This window comes from Sus scrofa, chromosome 7, assembly GCF_054392235.1.
Source record: "Sus scrofa isolate SSC_HxYL_T2T_F1_AM1 chromosome 7, Sscrofa_HxYL_maternal_Yorkshire_Landrace_v2.0, whole genome shotgun sequence".
Classification (NCBI taxonomy): Eukaryota; Metazoa; Chordata; class Mammalia; order Artiodactyla; family Suidae; genus Sus; species Sus scrofa.
The window spans coordinates 61,204,412-61,224,870 of NC_139389.1; the positions used below are offsets into that span (position 1 = coordinate 61,204,412).

Genomic DNA, 20,459 nt, shown 5'->3' on the forward strand with positions numbered 1-20,459 from the left:
TCTAACCCTGACCACTTCTTGAACATTATGCCAAGTGTTTTCTGTCTATTATTGCATTTAATTCTTAAAACTGCTGTGAGGTGGGCAGTAAGAAGTGAAAACTAAGCATGTGATGGACTCTCACTTGGCCCTGCTTGGGACTTCACAGAACTGGTCTCAGAGGCTCCACTCTTGAACAATTGATTGAGGGGCACAACCCAGCCTGTGTTCACAGCTCAAAGCACATATCTCACACTGGTCCTGAACCAAAGGGGTAAGGAAGGAGACCCAGTATCTGGGGCCAGCACAGACAAAGCTAGTGCCTGCTTTAAAGCTTTTGGGAAACATGCTGAAAAAGGACATGTCACAATGTCCCTTTTCAGGTCGCAGTGAAAGGATTCAGTCAAGTGACCCTTGGGATCTCAGACCAAGGAGAAGATCTAGACCAGTGTTATCTAAATATAATGGGAAGCACACTTGTGATTGATTTAAAATTGTCTAGGGGTTCCAGCTGTGATGAATGAGATTGGCAGCATCTCTGGAGCCCTGGAATGCAGGTTCGATCCCCAGCCCAGCACAATGGGTTAAGGATCCAGCATTGCCACAGCTGTGACCTAGGCCACAACTGTGGCTTGGATCTGATCCCTAGCCCAGGAACTCCGTATGCCACAGGGTGGCCAAAAAAGAAAAAAAAAAATTGTCTAGAAGCCAATTTAAAAAGTAAAAAGAAACAGATGAAGTTAATGTCAATCATGTATTTTATTTAACCCAATATATCTAAAATATTATCTTTCTACCCATGTAATCAACATAAAACCTATTAATAAGATATATTAATCATTTTTTCATACTAAATCTCAGAGCGGATTTCATTTCAGACTGGCTACACTTCAAGTGCTTAATAGCCATGTGTGGTTATTGGCTACTGTGTCTGAAAGCGCAGGTCTAGAGCTAGCCAGATTTTAGCAGTAGGAGGGGTGCAGGGCAGAGGGAGTCAGAAGTTGGGCAACAAAGAAAAAGGAGGAGAAAATAAGGGGGATCTCTCGGGAATTCAGGGGCTAAGGGCAAAGCCAAAGATATAGTGAGGAACTGCCTGGAGGAGGGAGTCAAAGGAGAGTGGAGAGGCTACAGAGACAGGGCTCTGGGGAAAAGCCCAGGGTGCTGCAGTGGCATCCAGGAGCCAGGCGGAGGCAGAAGAGAGCTTCCCTGTTAACAGACTGGGGACAGATCCAGAGATGGGACGGGAGGAGGGAAAAGTCAGCTATGGGCCTTTCACCGGGCCAGCTACGGTGGCTGGAGACCCGCTGCCACAGGGCTGATCCTTGCGGGCTCTGTGCTTTCTGTAAAGCTAGAGGGAAATGGGTACACAGGCCTCTTCTGCGAGGAGGCCCCACTGCCTGGGGCTAGGGGCTGGACTCTGGCCTGAGAAAGGGAAGGAAAGGAGGCTGAGCTACAAGGCAGAATGTGGGAAAGGGAGAGAGTTCTAGAATTGCATTCCTTTTTTTTTTTTTTTTTTTTTCTTGCTTTTTAGGGCCATGCCCCCAACATATGTAAGTTCCCAGGCTAGGGGTTCAAATCAGACCTGGAGCTGCCGGCCTACGCCACAGCTACAGCAATGCGGATCCAAGCCTTTTCTTGTCTGTGACCTACACCATAGCTCACAGCAACACCGGATCCCCGACCCACTGAGTGAGGCCAGGGATGGAACCCACATCCTCATGGATACTAGTCGGGATCGTTACCACAACAGGAACTCTAGGAATTAGTGTTTCTAACAAGTTCCCAGGTAAAGCTGGCGCTGCTGGCCTGAGCACACACACCCTTTGAGAACTGCTCTTGTCATCTAGTTCTCCATGGGAAGTGGGAGTGAAGAAGATTTTTTTAAAAACTTTATTCACTTCTGCAAGAAGCAAGAACTTCTTTGATAGTTAATAGAGAAAAAAATAGGATCTTTAAAGACGTGCATGTGAAAGCACAAACAAGTACGGTGCTTTACACAAATGCAAAGCGTTATTAGCAGGCACTTTGTAGGGGTCATGTCGAAGATTCCTTCCTCTTTGCCAGGCAGCAGTGATGTGATTGGTTAAGCCCATTCATACCACTGGAATTTGACCTGGAAATGAATGGTGCTCCAAAAGCTGCACAAGGAGTAATATGGGAGCAGAGGAAGGACGTGTGCTCAGAGGGGGCACAAGAGGCAAGGAGGTGAGGGTGCAGAAAGAGTAGGACAGATCCCCGGGGCAGCGAAGGTGTGGGTCTGTGTTAGTTTTGGAGTCGGACAGATCTGGGCTCAAATCCTGGCGTTGGCATCTCACTTAACTCTGAGTCTCAATTTCCTCATCTGTGAAATGAAGATACGAAAGCACCTAGTGCTTTGTCTGGTACGTAGTAGGTGCTCAGTAAGCAGAACACTGGAAACCTTTGCTCCTACTGGCTGTGTGAGAAGCCCGGATGGTCCAGCCCGCCCAACCCGCCTTACTCAGGTGAAGCCTCTCCTCTCACCGTCACAGCGGCCCTGGTTCAGGACACTGCCCATGAGAAAAAAACCTCAGGTTGCTCTGTCCAGGAGCTCTGTGGGGATCCCTCAAGGGCAGGGGGTAGGGGGGTGGGGGGGTAGTTCAGGTCTTTCCAGCAAGCAGAAAGAGGGCTCTACATACCCCAAAGGAGATGTAGGCGCCTAGCAGGCTGCCGGCAATGGTGGCGTAGCCTCCGGTCATGACAACGTGGATTTCAGAGAGTGTCATGTCTGCCAAGTAGGGCCGGATCAGCAGAGGAGCCTCGGTCTGCAAATGGGAAAGACGTCAGACAAGCAGAGCTCACCAGGCTGGCACAGGCACTTGGAGTGTCCCCTGGCTCCCCAAAGTGGGCAGGCAGGTCACAGTGAGTCCTAAGGACCCCAGAGAAAGAGACACAGTGGAGGTGGGTAGTGAGGAGCGGGGTCTGCACTTGGCTGAGCTCTGTGACCATCAGTATTGGCCCAGCTCTATGGAAGGATCCCCCACCCTTTCTTTGCGCCTGAAGATGCTCCCCTGGGTCAAGTGCCTCCCACTTCCAGACACCCCCCCTAAGCGCTTCACACTCATTACTTAAAACCTTCTGAGAAACAGGTGGTCATCCCCATTTTTCAGGAGAGCAGAAGATCAGAGAGGTTCAAAGAATTACCTCTGTTCACGCAAAGGGCCAGAAACAGGTATAACTCCAGGCCTGAACTTTTAATGAAGCCATGGGGGCTGCCAGAAAGGAGCAGGGGCTTAAGATGGTGTGTTAATTTCAGGGCACCTGGGGAAGCCTTGAGCCATGCATTTATTCATTCAATAAATAATTATAGCACTACTATGTTCCAGACTGTTCTATGGGGTAGGGGTGAGGAGATGGAGGGCAGGGGGCAAGTTAGGGTGGGGAGGGATCTCTAGAGAGTGGCATGATCTAACTGGAATTTCTGAAGGATGGATAGTAGGGGCAAGAGGAGCAACAGAGAGGCGGCAATTCAGTGTCCAGGTGAGAGGCAAGGGTGGCTTGTAGCGAAGGAGAAAAGGGCAGCAGGGCAGGTTGGGATGGGAAGCGGGGCGGAGCTGCAGGACTTGCTGGTGGACTGGAGGCAGCTGGGAGCAAGGGAAGCAGAGGACCAACTTTCATCTGAACAACCTCATGGGAACCTCGTGGAATGCACTGCCACTTACTGAGAAGGGAAAGGCTTGGAGATACGCAGGTGTATTGAGAGAGGTTTCTGCTTGTTGGACTTAGCCTAGTAAATCTGAGATTCCTCCGTGGTGACCCCAGGGGAGGGTCAAGGGGGCAGTTGGATGTAACAGATTGGAGTTTAGGGGAGAGGAAGCATTAAACCGAGGGGCTGGCACAATCCCCTGGGGACAGATTGCGGACGGAGAAGAAGAGAGGGCCCAGGCCTGCCAACACTGAGCTTGAAATGATACTATTAATATATATATATAGTCTTTTTAGGGTTGCACCCTCGGCATATGGAAGTTCCCAGGCTAGGGGTTGAATCAGAGCTACAGCTGTAAGCCTATGCCACAGCAACGAGGGATCCAAGCTGCATTTGCAACCTATACCACACACAGCTCACGGCAACGCCAGGTCCCCGACCCACTGAGGGAGGCCAGGGATCAAACCTGCATCCTCGTGGTTACTAGTTGGGTCCATTACCACTGAGCCATGACAGGAACTCCAATACCACTAAGTTCTGAAGGCTCCCCATCCTCTCAAAGTTAATTCACCTTTGGAGCAACCTCATATCACCTAATGTCATGATCACCTAAGATTTGTATTTTTTCAGCAAGAACCACTGATCACATTTGCAGTATTTCATACAAAATAAATGCTGATACTGAAATATCTTTTTCTCGTCTGCTTCCTTTTGAACATCTAAGGGATTTTTGGACAATTTATCTGAGAGTACTTCTGTCTTAATTGGCTTTTAAAAAAACTTTTGAAATCAACACACTGCATCATAGCAAAAAAGACGTAAATGCTCCCCAAAGTTTCTTAAATTGCCCAATGATATACAGCATATTTCGGCGAGTATGTCTTTTGGCGACTCAAAAGTTGGGCAGATGGGCCAGGATTCTGAAATGGTCACTAGAGTCTCATCCTTAGCAGGGTTGGGCCTTCTGAAAGAGATTCAGGACTGATAATGCCTTCAGAGTCACATTTACTTTGGAAAATACATTTGCAGAAAAAAGGAGGGGAAAAAAGACAAGCTGATGGCATGGAAGGAACACTGGCCAGGAAGAAGGAGACGTGGATTCCAAGTCCTGGCCAATATTGAAGGATTTTGGCAAGACATTCCTACCTCGAGCTCAATTTCCACATATATAAAAGGAGAACATTGGATTCCATCTGGAGGCTTGTGAGTCCCTAAGCTGATGAAAATAGCCTTTGCCTGGGGTGGTAGGAGGTGCCAGGCAGATGCTACCCAGGCAATGAGCATATCCCCAAATACACTCCAAAGTAGCAGCCTTTGGTGACTCTTTGGCCTTTGATTGGCTCTTCTGCTGATGAATCAGAACTCTGGGGCCTCAGGGCACCCACCCTCCTTGAAACCAGGAGGCTGCAGTACCCACCTGACTCACAAAGATGTTTCCAGCCACACTCAGGGTCTCCGTGGCCGTGGTACCCATGGTGGCCTGCATCAGCCAGGAGATCTAGAAGGAAGCAGCGTGCTCTTTGTGGACTGGCATCAGCAAGCTCCAGGGGTAGAGAGAGTCATGGGTGGAAGTACCTTAAATGCTTTCTTTCCAACTCCCAACCCAGGTAGGACCCCCTCATCTACATTTCCCCAAAAGGTCCATTCATCTTCTCCTTCCACACCTCCACGGAGGAGGGCTTCTATGAAAAAGAGATTTCCTAGTCAAATATACTTGGGAATTGCTATACATGCATACCTTGGAGATGACCAAGTCTTGCTGGTTTAGTAAAGGCTCTGAGAAGTCCTGCACGAAACATGTCTAAATTTGTTTAGCCTGGTGTCTAGCCTAGCTTCACAAAATTCTTTGACCATAAGATCTCTTTTCCTAGTAGCATTTATTAAGCTGCTATGAAGCTAGAGTTTTGTGAAAAGGATTTGGGAAACACGGTATTTAAAAGTTCCCTTTCGATCAACGTGAAATTTGTTTCCCTGGAATTTCTCTCCACTTCAGGTACCTCGCAGGCTGACTTCCCCCTAATCTTTTCTTCTGTAAATGTTTTTTGTTTGTTTGTTTGTTTGGTCTTTTTAGGGCTGTACCTGTGGCATATGGAGGTTCCCAGGCTAGGGGTCGAATCAGAGCTGTAGCTGCCAGCCCATGTCATGGCCACAGCAACATGGGATCCGAGCTGTGTCAGACCTACACCACAGCTCATAGCATTTCTGGATCCCTAACCCATTGAGTGAGGCCAGGGATCAAACCCAAGTCCTCATGGATACTAGTCAGGTGCATCAACCTCTGAGCTATTATGGGAACTCCCTCTTCTGTAACTGTTTAGAGTCCTACCTCTAACCTCCTTCGCCCTGACCTCCTCTTTTCTGGCCCTTCATCCCTACTTCCTCCAGCCATACTTTGGAAGGTATGGTCTCAGGCCCTTTCACTCTCCCAGTTTGTCACAGCCCCTTGGTGGAACACATTCTCCAGATTTGAGGATAATTGCCTCCCTCCTGCTTGCGTCGTGCACTCTTAACATAACCAAGGCTGCATTCCCGGCAGCTACCTGATGGTACTGGTTTACTCTGAGCTCAGTTAGCTAAAACCTCTCAATCTCTCATCAGGTCCAAATTCTGTCCGATGTTGTCTCCCGCATCCTGGTTTTGAGCAGCAGATTTTATAAAGATGAGTTCAGGATGTGATATTTATATCAGCCAAGTCTGGCCAATGTGGCCCACTGCTCTCAAGATCTTTTTGGCATAAATTATTTTTTCCCCTGACACTTCTCCTCAGTGCAGCCTCAATGCTGTAAACTTGACCTCCCCCAAAGACCACATTGGATTTTGGTGCCATTTCTCCTTAGCAACATGACAAAAGATTCTGCAAAGGGATGTTTGGCTAGCAGTGGACTCTGAGAGGGTGTCGACCCTAGGAGCTGGGGATTCTGGGAAGGTCCAGGCTCTCAGAGCAGGGACATGGGGAGGGTTTGGGCTTGGGAGCAAGGCATTCTGGGAGAGTGTGAGCCCTGGGAGCCCATGCCTCTGGGAAGGTCCAGGCTAGGATGTGGAAACTCACCTTCAGGATCACCCACTGCATGAGACCCACATAGTAGAGAACTGACATGGCGCAGCTGAAGAAAACAATGATGGGCAAAACCTGCCAGGGAAGAGCACAGACCTCGGGTTAGAGGTAATAGGTGTCAGGGTACCACCCAGGGCCTTGGAGACCCCAGGCAGCCTGCTTTATCAAGGGCTTGCGGCAAAGAGGTCTGACAGGGTGAGGGAGTAAGCACTGAATTCAGTGCATGAAATCACATGTGGGACCCCTGTGGAGGCACCTGGCCTCTCTGTTCCCTTCTAAGCATTAACTAGCCACCCAGCCATCCTGTGGGCTATGGTAGAGAAGCAGGACCTGAGTCTACCACTGTTGTTTTTTGTTTTTGTTTTGTCTTTTCAGGGGCTGCACCCATGGCATATGGAGGTTCCCGGGCTAGGGGTCAAATTGGAGCTGTAGCTGCTGGCCTACACCATAGCCACAGCAACATCAAATCCAAGACAAGTCTGGGACCTATAAAGACAAAAAGACAAAACAAACAAACAAAAAAACTTCCTCACATCCAGTCCCTTCTTTCCAGCGTCCTGACTCTCCCCCAGTGATTCCCCACTGTGGTCTGACTTAAAATCGCAGGGACTGGCAACAATTTCAGCGTCCCTCAGCAGAGGACTAGTTTGAGAACCTGCAGTGTGGCCATACAGCGGTGCATGCAAAGTCAGGAAACAGGAAGGAGGAAGCTCCCTATGAGCAGTTTGGGGATGATTTTCAAGGTAGGTTGTTACATGAAAAAAAGGGAAGGTGTAGAACAGGGCGGATGATGTGCTGCTTTATGAGTAAGAAAGGCGGGGGCAGCATTGCATGCCCTACGTGTGTGAGTGCGGGTATCATTAAAAGGATATGCAAAGGACCAGGAAAGATGGCTGCCATGGGGAGGGAACTGGGTGCCTTTGGGGTCAGGGGTGGGAGAGAGTCTTGCTTTTCACCATAACCCCTTTCGTACTGCTGGAATGTGCTACCTGTTCCAAGCAGCTTTATTTTTTTAATTTATTTTTTTTTAGGGCCGTACCCGCGGCATATGGAGGTTCCCAGGCTCAGGGTTGAATCCGAGCTGTAGCTGCCAGCCTACACCACAGCCGCAGCCACACAGGATCCAAGCTATGTCTGCATCCTACACCACAGCTCATGGCAATGCCAGATCCTTAACCCACTGAGCGAGGACAGGGATCGAACTCGCTTCCTCATGAATACTAGTCAGGTTCGTTAACCGCTGAGCCACGGCAGGAACTCTCCAAGCAGCTTTAAAACAACAAGTGATGCAGAGCTGGTAAGAACATCAGAGCATTCTTAAAGCTAAAATGTTAAATGGGGAAACTATAATGTTAAAAGCATAGAAAAAAAAAGGCTGGGAAGCCTACACCCACATAGTCAGTTCGTTGCTTCCGTGTGCTAGGACTGTGGGACTTTTGCTTCCTTCTTTCTCCATTTCCAATTTCTCATCTTCTCCTATCATTTTCTATACAAGGTGGATGCTTCTCAAGGGAAGACAGCATGGCCAGAAGAGAGTTTGGAGGAAGCTCAGCAGCTCGGTTTGGGACTTGCTGGGTTTGCAGTGCTGTGGAACACCCATGTGGGATGTGGAGTGGCTCAGAGGAGAGGTCGGGGCCAGGCCTCAGTTCGGGCCTCGTCAGCACTGACATGTAGGTTGAGGCTGTGGGCGGGATGTGATTCACTGAGCAAATTGCCCTGAGTGAGAAGAATAGTGACTGAGGACAGGGCCCTCGGGTCAGGAACCCTGCAGGGGGCGAGAGGAAGTGGGGGCGCATGGAGGAGATGGAGAAGAAAGAGAGAGGTTGGGGGACACCCAGGAGAGGTGTGAGACAGAAATTGAGGGCAGCTTTTCTAGAAGGGATGGTCAGTCAGCTGTGCCAGGATGTCAGCGAACTCTGGAAAGGTAAGGACTGAGATGGCCCTTGGGCACCTAGCGATTTGGGGTCCCTGGTGACCAGGATGAGAGCAGTGGCCAGGGGTCAGTGAACCAAGCAGAAGAGGGAGAGATGGCAGGCTAGGCAGATCTTTCAAGAGGCCTAGCTGTGCAGGAAGGAAGAGGGGCTGGAGGGGGCCAGGGGGAGGAAGACCTGCTATTGTTTTCTCAGAAGGGAGAGTCTTGAGCAATCAAGTTCAAGCTCCAGTTCAAAAGGAATTGGACTATGGAGTGGTCTGTGATGAGCAGAGACGGTGGCCCAGGCAGCACCCCTGGGGAGAGAAACAAGCCCTGCCTTCCCCCTTCCCTTTCCAGATGAGGGCTGCAGGTTTTATCTGGACCTGCTCCACTTGGCATCTCTGTCACCAGCTTCACTGCATGGAAATGTCACCTGACAGGGAACACAGGCACTGGGTGGAGAAACCCTTTTCCTGCCCCTGACTCCTCCCTGCCTCCGGCCCGGGCTTCCTGGTGCTGGACACACCCCCAGCACGAGGAGTGGTGACGGCTTTCTGCTCTCCCTTGCAGTAACACGCAGAGAAGATCACGTACTGTCTAGACTGCCTGTCCAATTTATCAGGCAGGCGATGGCTCAGCAGCCTGGCAGGGTTGCTGAGATGGCCGAGGCCAGGAAGTTGAGCGGGGGATCTGACCGCAGAATTGAGCCTTTCTCCTGGCAGCAACCAAGGGACATTTCCTCTCTGTGAGATGGGGGTGTCTGATGGAAGGGAAGCTCTGACTGTCCAGGGAGAGAGGAGGATGAGTGAAAGAGAAGAGGGGTGATTTCTAAGGTGGGACATTTAATACTAGGTAAGGTCCCTGAGGCCAATACGCTCTCCTGCCTCAACCCAGGAAATCCCCTTGGGACCTTGGTATGTGAGATGGCAGAAGACAGGGCAGGCAGCTGGAGAGCCTGCCTTTGGGGAGGGGTAGAAAGTGCCATGAAGTCCTGCTCCTCGTGTACTGTGCGGTCCTGCTATGAGCCAGGTACCCAATATGTGGTGATTCATGGATCCTCAAAGCAACGGAGGCTAATGTCAATTCACTGCACCAAAGGGCACACCGAGGCTGTGAGATACTGGTTACCTGCCCAGACGGACAGAGTACCTCCTGGCCACGAATCAGATTGCTGAGGCCCTGCCATGACCCTGAGGAGGTTTGTTCTGGAGCCAGTCCTGGAGCCTCATTTCTTTGTCTTTAGGAGAGGCAGCCCTGCAGGGGAGCATCTTAGCCCGGGGCACAGCAGCCCCAAGGGCGTGCCCACCACTGCTCCATGGAAATTTAGAGCAGGCTGGTCTACTAGTACTAGTGCTCACCCTCACTCAAGGGAGAAGGAAATTAGAATGCCTCTAGGCCAGTGGTTCTCAAAGTGTGGACCCTGGGCCAGCAGCTTCACCTGAGGATTTATTAGAAATGCATATTTCTGAGCCCCAACCCAGAGAGTTTCAGATTCAGTAGGTCTGGGGTGGGCCTGAGAGTTTGGCCTTTCTAGATATTGCTGGTTTGGACACTGTCCTCTAAGAATCACTGCTCTAGAGTCTAGACCAGACCCTCTGAGCCAACTCCATCTTCCCAGGAAACAGGCTCCGAAGGCAAAACTAAACCCACCAAGGACCTGGCCCTGCTGCCTCCTCTCCCTGGAGGGAGCTAAGCCAGAGCTTCTGATGACTTCCTGAGACTGCTTGGCAGTCCCCAAACCCCCAGCCCTCAAGGCCTAGACCCTGTACACAGAGCCCTGTCACTAGCCCCCAGCCACAATGAACCACAAAATCCCAGAGCTGGAAAATTCCTCAGAGGGGATGGCTGCAATATCCAGCCTGCCACCAAGAGCACAGGAGGGAAGAAGGAACTTACGCTAAGGTCAGATAAATTAGGGGGACATGCCTCTTTTTTTTTTTTTTTTTTTTTTTTGGTCTTTCTAGAGCTCCACTTGAAGCATATGGAGGGTCCCAGGCTAGGGGTTGAATCAGAGCTGTAGCTGCTGGCCTACACCACAGCCACAGCAGTGCAGGATCCCCGACCCACTGAGCAAGGCCAGGGATCAAATCTGCATCCTCATGGATGCTAGTCAGATTTGTTTCCACTGAGCATGATGGGAACTCCGACATGCCTCCTGACTTCCTGCTCATGCTGTCCTTTCCCCCAGAATGGCCTCACCGCTCTGCCCCTCATGCCTGTCTCTGTGTAAGTCTCCTTCTGAGGCCTCTGCAGATGCCACATTCTCCTAAGATCGCTCCAGTTCCATCGTCCCATCTCCCTCGTTTCAGCAGCCACCCCATTTCCATTTACTTTCCATTTCTTCCTCTGAAAATCCTGCTCACTACAGTTACACCTTAATTATTAGATCCAGTGGCACATTTTCGTCCTTATCTGATCTTTTTTATTATTTTTGGCCAAATTTGGCACTGATAACCATTGGGGATTGCAGAGTATGCACCAGGCAGACACCCCGAAACCCTTGGGAGGTGAAAACATTTTCTCTCTCCCTAGGGGTTCCTCAGAGAGAATATTTAAGCAGCACTGCAGAGTTAGGGAGTGGGTGCATGTTCTAGAGGTTGGAGTGATGATAGGGAAGGAACGAGTGAGTGTGTGCTCCAGGCTCAGCCAGAACCAGGAAGGATGTGGGAGCCTGGAGGGAGGTGATCGTGGGGGTGGAAAGTTACTAGAAGGGAGATGGAGCCAAGGCAGAATGACTAATCAAGATGATGCAGCCAGGAGGTGGCTGCCACGTTGGCTGTGCCAGGGGAGATGGAAGGCTGAAGGAGTCCCAGGCAGACTCAGCTTCCTGGAGAAGCGATGAGCTGGACCGTGGCCCAGCAGGAAGCAGCTTGGATTGTGAAAATCTAAGCTAGCTCAGAGACTTCCCCAGGCAGACATGGGCCAAGGCCTTGGACTTGGTCCACATGATTCATGGAAAGAACAGAAAGAAAACTCCTGAGTCTTCCGTTCGATTCAGCATTAACAAAGCCACTCTCAGCTTGAGGACAAGCCCCAAGCTTGACGTGTGTGTGTGTGTGTGTGTGTGTGTGTGTGTGTGTGTGTGTGTGTTCGTGCTCATGCACGCATGTGGGGGGAGGGCAGGGTGTGAAGGAAGTTTTGTGATTAGTGAACCTTGTTGAGAATGGGAACTCTGTGGCCATGGAGCATTGGTCTGAAATCCACCCTCATTCCCACCTGCCTTTGCTAAGGAGGCCACTCGCTAATACACTAACTGGAGAACAGAGCCTCCAGGGGCCAGGGAACAGTTAGTGTTTGGCTAGGAAATGCTGAGCCTGGTTAATGATAAACCCACCTCCCTTACTGCTTCTCTCTTGACTGAACATCCAATCTAAAAGTCTTTTTTTTTTGCTTTTTAGGGGAGTATCTGTGCCATATGGGAGTTCTAAGGCTAGGGGTTGAATTGGAGCTGCAGCTGCTGGCCTACACCACAGCCACAGCAACACAGGATCTGAGCCACCCGCGCCACAGTTCATGGCAACACTGAATCCTTAACCCACTGAGTGAGCCCAGGGGTTGAACCCACATCCTTATGGATACTAGTCAGATTTGTTTCTGCTGCACCTCAATGGGAACTCCCAGTCTCAAAGTCTTTAGCAACCATTAATAGATTTCAAATTTACCACTACTGTTATTAGGGATACTTTCAGTATTTGGAAGGGACACATGATGTCACTGACTTCTACAAGTATGAGGAAGAAAACATCACATGACTGCCAGTACAACAACTCGGTTCTATCCCCAGTTCTGACTTAACTCACTGCAAAATTGTGCCTAAGTCACTTCCCCTCTCTGGGGGGTGGTTTGACCACCTATAATACAAAGGGGAGGCCCAAAGATCAATGAGCTTCCTCCCAGCCCAATGGTCTACGAGTCCATGGGCCCAAAGAGTGATCCAGGGAGAGAGGTAAGTAGCAGGTGTGTGCACATTCTTGGAAAAAGGGAGGAAAGACACATAGCTAACACTGACGAGGGGATGGACATAGCAGCAAGCTGGGTGATACTTTCAGTGCTGGAATGGGAGACAAGGCGGGTGGGGTCTCTGGTGGACACAGCTGCTTGGACTGCCCGGTGTCCCTTCCATTACTTCTTTTGGGAAAAAGCTGTTTAATTTTTTTCTCTCTTTTTTTTTAGGGCTTCACCCCAAGCATAGGGAGCTTCCAAGGCTAGGGGTCAAATTGGAGCAACAGCTGCGGGCCTACACCACAGCCACAGCAACATCAGATCCAAGCCACGTCTGTGACCTACACCACAGCTCAAAGCAACGCAGGATCCTTAACCCACTGAGCAAGGCCAGGGAACGAACCTATATCCATCCTCATGGATACTAGTCAGATTCATTTCCATTCAGCTACGATGGGAACTCCTTTTCTGGCTTTTTTTTTTTTTTTTTTTTTTTTTGGTCTTTTTTGTGGGGAACAAACTTTTAATTCCCTTTGGGAAAGCACCCCTCTTGCACTCTCAGCCCAGAGGCTCCAGGTTTGGCCTCCCAAAGTCATGTATCCTCCCTGGCTACCTGTTCAAGGATGGCAGATACTTCAAGCCAGGCTAAAAAGAGCCCACTCTTGGATTTCCTTCTGCAATTAATGGAAATCAGGCTCCCTTTCTCTCTCTCTCTGCTAAGGTTGCTAAGTTGGTTGGATGTAAGCCTGGTACCTCTTTGCCATACTTCAAGAGACCTACACAAAACTAAGACAAAAGCCAATCCTGAGAACACAGAACCAGGATATAAGTAAGGCAAATCCCAGGTAATGTTGAGTACCTGAATCCAGCAGGACCTGAAGCCTCTGGATTTCCCACTTATGGAAATTAATCTGGTTTGGGGTGGTGGTGGGGTTAGTTGTGTTTTGTTTTGCCTTTTGATTAAATACACACACACACATACACCTTCAAATCACTCTGCTACAGCAGAAATTAACACATTCTAAATCAACTATATTTCAGTTTTTAAAAAGGGAGGGGGATAATGACAGTATTTTCCCCATAGGGCTGTTGTGAAGATGAAGTAAGCACATAGTCCTTGCTCCTTAACTAGCAGCTGTTATTATGACTTCCTTCTCCCTAAGTTTTTCTTCTCTGTTCCACCAGGATCTCAGGTCAGCAGGGGATACAATGGTTTCCGGGGGCCCTGGATCTTACTGCTAAGCCTGTGGGTAGCTTTTGGCTCCAGTGGGTTGGGAAGCTCTGGCCTCTGCTGGGGAGGTTTGGAGCAAGAAGAGCTCAGCCCTGGTCTTGGGCCAAAGGACAAGCTGCTCAGGAGCACACAGTCATGGGAATGGTGGCCCAGCCAGGGAGAGGCTGGCTGTATGGGAGCCCAACCCACAGCCAAGGGCTCACAGAGCCAGGCCTTCCCGGTAGGCAGAGGGGCTTCCCACATGCACAGGAGAACCAATATTTATTCACTCCATTCATTTGGCAAAAAGCAGTGCTCCAGGCACCGGGCAGGGCTTTGAAGGGCTCAGAGTCAGGGGACACTAGAATGAGTAAAACCCAGGCTTTGCCCTCAAATAGCTAAATGCAAACACAGCTGCAATACATGGAGCTCCGTGAAAAGCTTCATACAGCTGGTTTCTCAGCTGTCTCCCTCCCCCACTTCATTTCCTATGGTGACGTCTCTCCCGGTTTGTGGCCGTCTGCTGGTCCCTGAGTCACCACTTGGATGGGAGGCAGCCTCCTCACTGGTCCCCTATTCCAAGGAGCCTTCCCACCTACTATTGACACGCTAACAGTGCCAAAGCTCCAATCAAGTCCCTCCCTGCTCAAAAATCTTCAAGGCCCCTTATTTGATGGAGACAAAATCCAGGAGTGTCAGCCTGGCATTTAAGACTCTTCAAAATACAGCCCCACCAGACTTGCAGTTTATCCCTGAACACGTCCTTCCTTCAGATAGCTTAAATGCCTGTTGAACTGACCAGTGCCCTGCACCCTTGCTCGCTTTCTCACCTCCACGCTTTTGTTCAGGCCTTCTTCTTCCTGCCTATCTCTGTGTGTCCCATTTTTTCCTGCCCTGAGGCTCCACATCAAATGCCACCTCCTCAAGAGGCATCTTCATGTCCCTAGTTGAAACAATCTCTCCCTAAAAGGACTCCCCAGGCTCTTTCTTTTGTGCCAGTTATCCTCGAACCTGGCTGCCTGGGGAGGTCCAATTGCAGAGTGTTGGATGTTTGTCTTGTAAAGGGTGAGAAGCCACCACTGCTATGTCTCTGTCTGGTGGCTATAAGAAGTCGCCCTGCTCTTCCCTGAAACCTTAGGTAGCCCCTACTTGGAAATGCAGATGGGAAGGGAGCAGCCCCTCCCCTCCTCTGCCCGGCAGGAATGGTGTTTGGGGACCTTTGGAGGGCGCTGACAGAGGCTGCCCCTTCCAATTTTTTCTCTACATGGAAGTGGTCTCAGAGAAGCGTGATGGACGAATTTGTCCTCAGAGGACAGGAACCCAGTCCCCCTACCCCTTTTCTCCTAGAGCTGACATTATTAGAATCCTTTGGATAAAGTGGACATTTCCCAGAGAGTTGCTGGTGCAAACAGATGCTGGAGCTCCCAGGGGACCTGACCACAACTCATGATTAGGGGTGGGCTGGAGGTGTCTGGATTCATGACCTGGCTCAACACCGGCCCACAAATCCATGACCAAGCCCATGGCTGGGCTGGAAGCCTCTGGGGCCCAACAGCCCCAGCACAGTGGGAAGGCTCTGAGAACAATGGCTGAATAATGGCAAAAAGCAGAACTCTCTAGAACATACACATGGGATTCTACACAGCGGCCCCATGGTGACAGTGGTCCAGGACATACTGGAGTAGGTGGCACAAATTCCCATCTGCGGTGCTATGGCAACAGGGTGGAAAACTGGGGCCAGCTAATGGGTGAGAGCAGGGTCCAGGTTTCTTTTTCTCTCTCTCTCCACCTGGCATTTGGAAGTTGACCTTAAGCCTGTAGCGGCCTCAGGGTCCATAGACAATTGGGGTTTGAAGCAGGCAGAGGAGCTGTGCTAGAAATCTTACTACAGTTGGCGCCTGGGTGCTTTGGAGAAAAGAAATACAACCACAGCTCCATTCCGAAACAGAGAAGCAGTCACACTATCACATGTGCAGCATAGGCTTCCCTGTTGTAAACTAGGACCGTGGCTCTACCCCCACTTGGTAAGGTCTCTGAGCCTTTATCTCAATGTCCCCTATAATATTTTGCAATACCGAAGGCATACAATACATTTTTGTTGGAAGGGGGGAGGGAGGGAGAGGGGACTGTAAGGGTAAGACTGTAAGAGGGTCCAGAAGAGGGAGTTACAGTTACAGCTGGACTAATAAGGGCAGGATTCCTGGCAGAGGTGGCCTGGGAGGGGCCTTGAAGGAAGAGCACCCTGGGAGGGTTATCTGGGCCTCAGAGTTCCTGGAAACTGCTCTTTGTATGGATTCCTGTCAGGGGCTAAAGTTACAGTGGCATGTCCTCAGCCTCTTCTTGTCCTCAGCCTCCTAGCAATCTATGGTTTGGGGGTTCATTTTTTAGGAAAAAAATACAGATATAACTTACTTTTGTAAATTTTACAGAATATACTGAAAACATACTAGCAGGTGAGCACATTGCTGGAGCCTCTCTCAGGACCCCTAGGCTTAAGCCTCATTAGCTTCCAGCATCTGCTCTGCCTGTGGGAGTCCCCTCCCCTCCCCTCCCCACCCCACCCTGCCTGAGTCTGGCTCAAACTCCCAATTAGCTGTGGGCACTGGGCAGAGGCTGCTAAAGGCTCTGTGGGCCAAGAGTCAAGCTGACCTGAAAAGCAAAGACATCTTTGACCAGAGCTTCCCCAAACACAAAGCTGGAGCCGGCCTCAGTGTAGCTCAGGAAGATCTGAAAGGAAAAAAAGAAGAAAAAAACCTGGAGTGAGGCTGGGAAGGGAGGAAAAAGGAAACAGCAGCCGGAGAACCAGGTTGCGGGGAGCTGGAGGAGCCCTGACTGCTCTGTGGCTTCCCAGGAGCCCAGGGGACAGGGGGACACAGAGGCTGCAGGTCTTCCTCAAACCCAGGTGGGATGGCCCCAGGAATAGCCCCCAGGCCCTGGGCCTTACAGGGGCTGGGGCACTACTTGTATCCTTAAAGCCACATTCACGGGCACATGTTTTTTCTGAGGACATCCTCCAGAAGAAACACCTTTTCAGTAAATTGTAAAGAAATACTCTGGGAGCTCCCATCATGGCTCAGCAGAAATGAATCTGACTTGTATCCATGAGGATGAAGGTTCGATCCCTGGCCTCGCTCAGTGGGTTAAGGATCTGGCGTTGCCTTGAGCTGTGGCATAGGCTACAGACGTGGCTCAGATCCTGCATGGCTATGGCTGTGGTGTAGGCTAGCAGCTGCAGCTCCAATTTGACCCCCTAGCCTGGGGATATTCAGATGCTGCAGGTGAAGCCCTAAAAATGCGAAGAAAAAAAAAGAGAGAGAGAGAAAAAGAACTACTCTGAGGAGTTCCCGTCATGGCGCAGTGGTTAACGAATCCGACTAGGAACCATGAGGTTGCGGGTTCGGTCCCTGCCCTTGCTCAGTGGGTTAACGATCCGGCGTTGCCGTGAGCTGTGGTGTAGGTTGCAGACGCGGCTTGGATCCCGAGTTGCTGTGGCTCTGGCGTAGGCCAGTGGCTACAGCTCCAATTCGACCCCTAGCCTGGGAACCTCCATATGCCGTGGGAGCGGCCCAAGAAATAGCAACAACAACAACAACAAAAGACAAAAGACAAAAAATAAATAAATAAAAGGTATTAAAAAAAAAAAAAAAAAAAAGAACTACTCTGAGATGAAAGTAATTAGGACAAGAACAATAAAGAAAAGACAATGGGAAGAGCTCCTGCTGTCGTGCAACGGGATCAGTGGCATCTTGGGAGTGCTGGGTTGCAGGTTTAATCCCCGGCCCAGCACAGTGGGTTAAGGATCCAGCGTTGCTGCAGCTGCGGCTTAGATCTGAACCCTGACACAAGAACTCCATGTGCCCTGGGGTGGCCAAAAGGAAAAAAAAAAGAGACAATGTAGTCACAGGTGGTGCCCTCTGTGCCTGCCCCTCTTGACCCATCCTGTCGCCATCCCAGGCCCTGGCCCTAGTGTTCCGATCCAGCTACACATCTATGAGACCTATATTTAGGACCAGAACTGTGACTGCAGGGACAAGTCACTTCTGTTATCCTCAGTGCTTCCATCTATAAAATGGGCACATGATGAGAACAGCACCTGTCTTTTCCTGCACAGCACCCAGGGATACCACTGTCGTGGCTGGAAACAGAGCCCAGACACATGGGATTTCCCTGCCATAACCCACCTGCTTCCTGCAGAGAGCACGTAGAGATTGGAGACAGCGAGAGAGGAGTGAGTATAGGACTAACCTTGTGTCTTGACAATTTATATTTTAAAAAGTAAATCATGATGGCTGTCCAATGATGTGAAGGAGCTTAATGACACACAGAAGTGGTTAAAATGAAAAAAAAAAAAAAAGCTAAAAGGGTAAAGTTTTTTTTTTTTGTCCTTTTTAGGGCCACACCCGCAGCATATGGAGGTTCCCAGGCTAGAGGTCTAATCAGAGCTGTAGCTGCCAGCCTACACCGCAGCCACAGCAACATCAGATCCAAGCCACGTCTGCAACCTACACCACAGCTCATAGCAACGCTGGATCCTTAACCCACTGAGCCCTTGCTCAGTGGGATCGAACTGGGCCAAGAATCGAACCCGCAACCTCATGGTTCCTAATCGGATTTGTTAACCACTGAGCGATGATGGGAACTCCTAAAAAGGTAAATTTTATGTGTTATGTTATTTACCACAATAGAAAAGGAATTTAAAAAGTATAACTTCAATAAACTGAATATTATTTAATTAATTTATTTATTTAGGGCCACACCTACGGCACATGGAGGTTCCCAGGCTAGGGGTCAAATCAGAACTACAGCTGCCGGCCACAACCACAGCAACACAGGATCCAAGCCAAGTTTGCGACCTACAACGCAGCTCATGGCAACACCAGATCCTTAACCCACCGGGCGAGGCCAGGGATCGAACACGTGTCCTCACGGATACTAGTCAGGTTTGCTACTGCTGAGCCACAGTGGGAATTCCTGAACATTATTTTTAAAAACACATACGCAAAGTAAGTCATTTGCAATTTTAAAGCACTTATAACTATTATAAGTCCCTTCACTGACGACTGCCGAGGGCCACAAGCCTTGTGTCCAGCTACCCTAAGAACCTTCCTGTTTTGAGATTCTCTTCCACATCAGGCCCAGCCTCTGAAAGGACTGCTCCATCTGGGCAGGTGATACCAGGCCTGAGGAAAGCAGCAGCTTCACTGCCCAACCCCCAACTGCCCACCTGGTCTGGGGCCCCAGAACACACCCATCATCCTGGTCACAGTCTCTCTCTCTATGCCTCACTGCACACCTCCCTTCAACAGAGAGGCTTCTCCATCCCCTGGGAACCCACGATGCCATGTACACACCTGGATCTGGTCGCCCAGCCACTGAAATGCAATAAATCCTGGCTCTGTTCTGATGACAAAGAGTCCAAGTGCAAACTGTAGTCCAAGACCCCAGGATACAGCCCGCCAAGACACCTGTCATCCAATAGAAAGGTCCTGGTGAGCTCAGATCCTTGAGAGCACCACGGGGAAGAGGGTGGGTAAGGGCAGAGGCCACGGCACACTGGGGGGCTTGGCTAGTCTGTAGGATGAGGGCTGGACCCAGCCAGAGCTTTGGATCTGTTGCCAATCATCACATTCCCCCATGGAGTTTACAATAGGCCACCCTTTGGCAGCAGTGGGCCTGGTTAGCAGGCAGGGGTGCTAATTCCTTAGCAGTGAACTCTAAACCCAGGTGTGCATCAGGATCTCTGGGAGGCTTGGCTGGCACCTGGGGGTAGGTGTTAACAACACTGTGAAACAGGGAGGGGTCCTGATATCAGGGGATCTGATATCAGAAAGAGAAGGGGCTGAAGCCCACTCTGAATACTCACTGCACGGTGATGCTTTGAGCCAGCAAAGAGGAGGAGGATGAACACGCAGATTCCTCCAAAGGACACTAGCTGCTCAGGCCGCTGAGCAGTGTCCAGAACCAGCCACAGGACCAGGCCCAGGAAAGCAGCAAGGGCTAGACCCCTGCAGGGAGGGGCAGAAAGCCGTCACTGTCAGCATCTCCTTCACCCCACATGATAGCACCCAGGACCCCAGGGAAAGGGTTCTCAGGGCTGGTGGGAGGAGAGAGAGTGCTATGTGACCTCAGACAGAGCCCCTAGACTCTCTGAGCCTAGTTTCCTCATTGGGAAATTGAAGACAAAGACCACACCCCACCATACCCCACCATTTCTCAAGGTTGCTGAGAGGATTAAATCAGAGGATGTATGTACTTGGATTAGCATATGGCTAAGCACATAGCTCCATAAGAGGCAGGAATTTTCACAGCTGCAGTGATGCTCAGCTCAGCCCAGCCTCTGATCTGGCAATGGTCAGGTGGGGCCTGTGCGACCTAGGAATCAGCACTTGGGGCTACAGGCTCTGCTCCCAAAAGGCCCAGAGCATTAATGTCAGTCTGGGATGCAGAGCTGAGCACTTGAGACCAAGGGCTAGATGCAACTTTCCCAGTAACACCTCCCTCCTTGGGGCTGGGGTTTGCTCAAGAGCCCAGGTCTGGGCACTGGGTGTTTAAAGTCTAGTCCCAACCCAATCTTCAACTCACTGGGTACCACTCATGACAGCTAAGGTTCATCAAGTACCTATTATGTGCCAGGAACTATGCCAGGTGCTGAGAGACCTACAGCTACCACCCCCATCTTATTAGATATGAAGAAATA

The 20,459-nt window shown here is 50.3% G+C and overlaps 1 protein-coding gene across 2 annotated transcripts in view; it reads right to left on the bottom strand.

Moving 5' to 3' along the window:
• SLC28A1 (solute carrier family 28 member 1) overlaps window positions 1–20,459 on the bottom strand; it is a 49,938-nt gene that overhangs the window by 15,198 nt on the left and 14,281 nt on the right. For both annotated transcript variants that reach the window (XM_021098294.2, NM_214112.1), the window contains 6 exon segments: window positions 19,626–19,767; window positions 19,114–19,227; window positions 16,412–16,489; window positions 6,693–6,773; window positions 5,061–5,141; window positions 2,637–2,762 (listed from right to left, as the gene is read on the bottom strand). In XM_021098294.2, coding sequence (XP_020953953.1) covers window positions 2,637–2,762; window positions 5,061–5,141; window positions 6,693–6,773; window positions 16,412–16,489; window positions 19,114–19,227; window positions 19,626–19,767 — 622 coding nt within the window.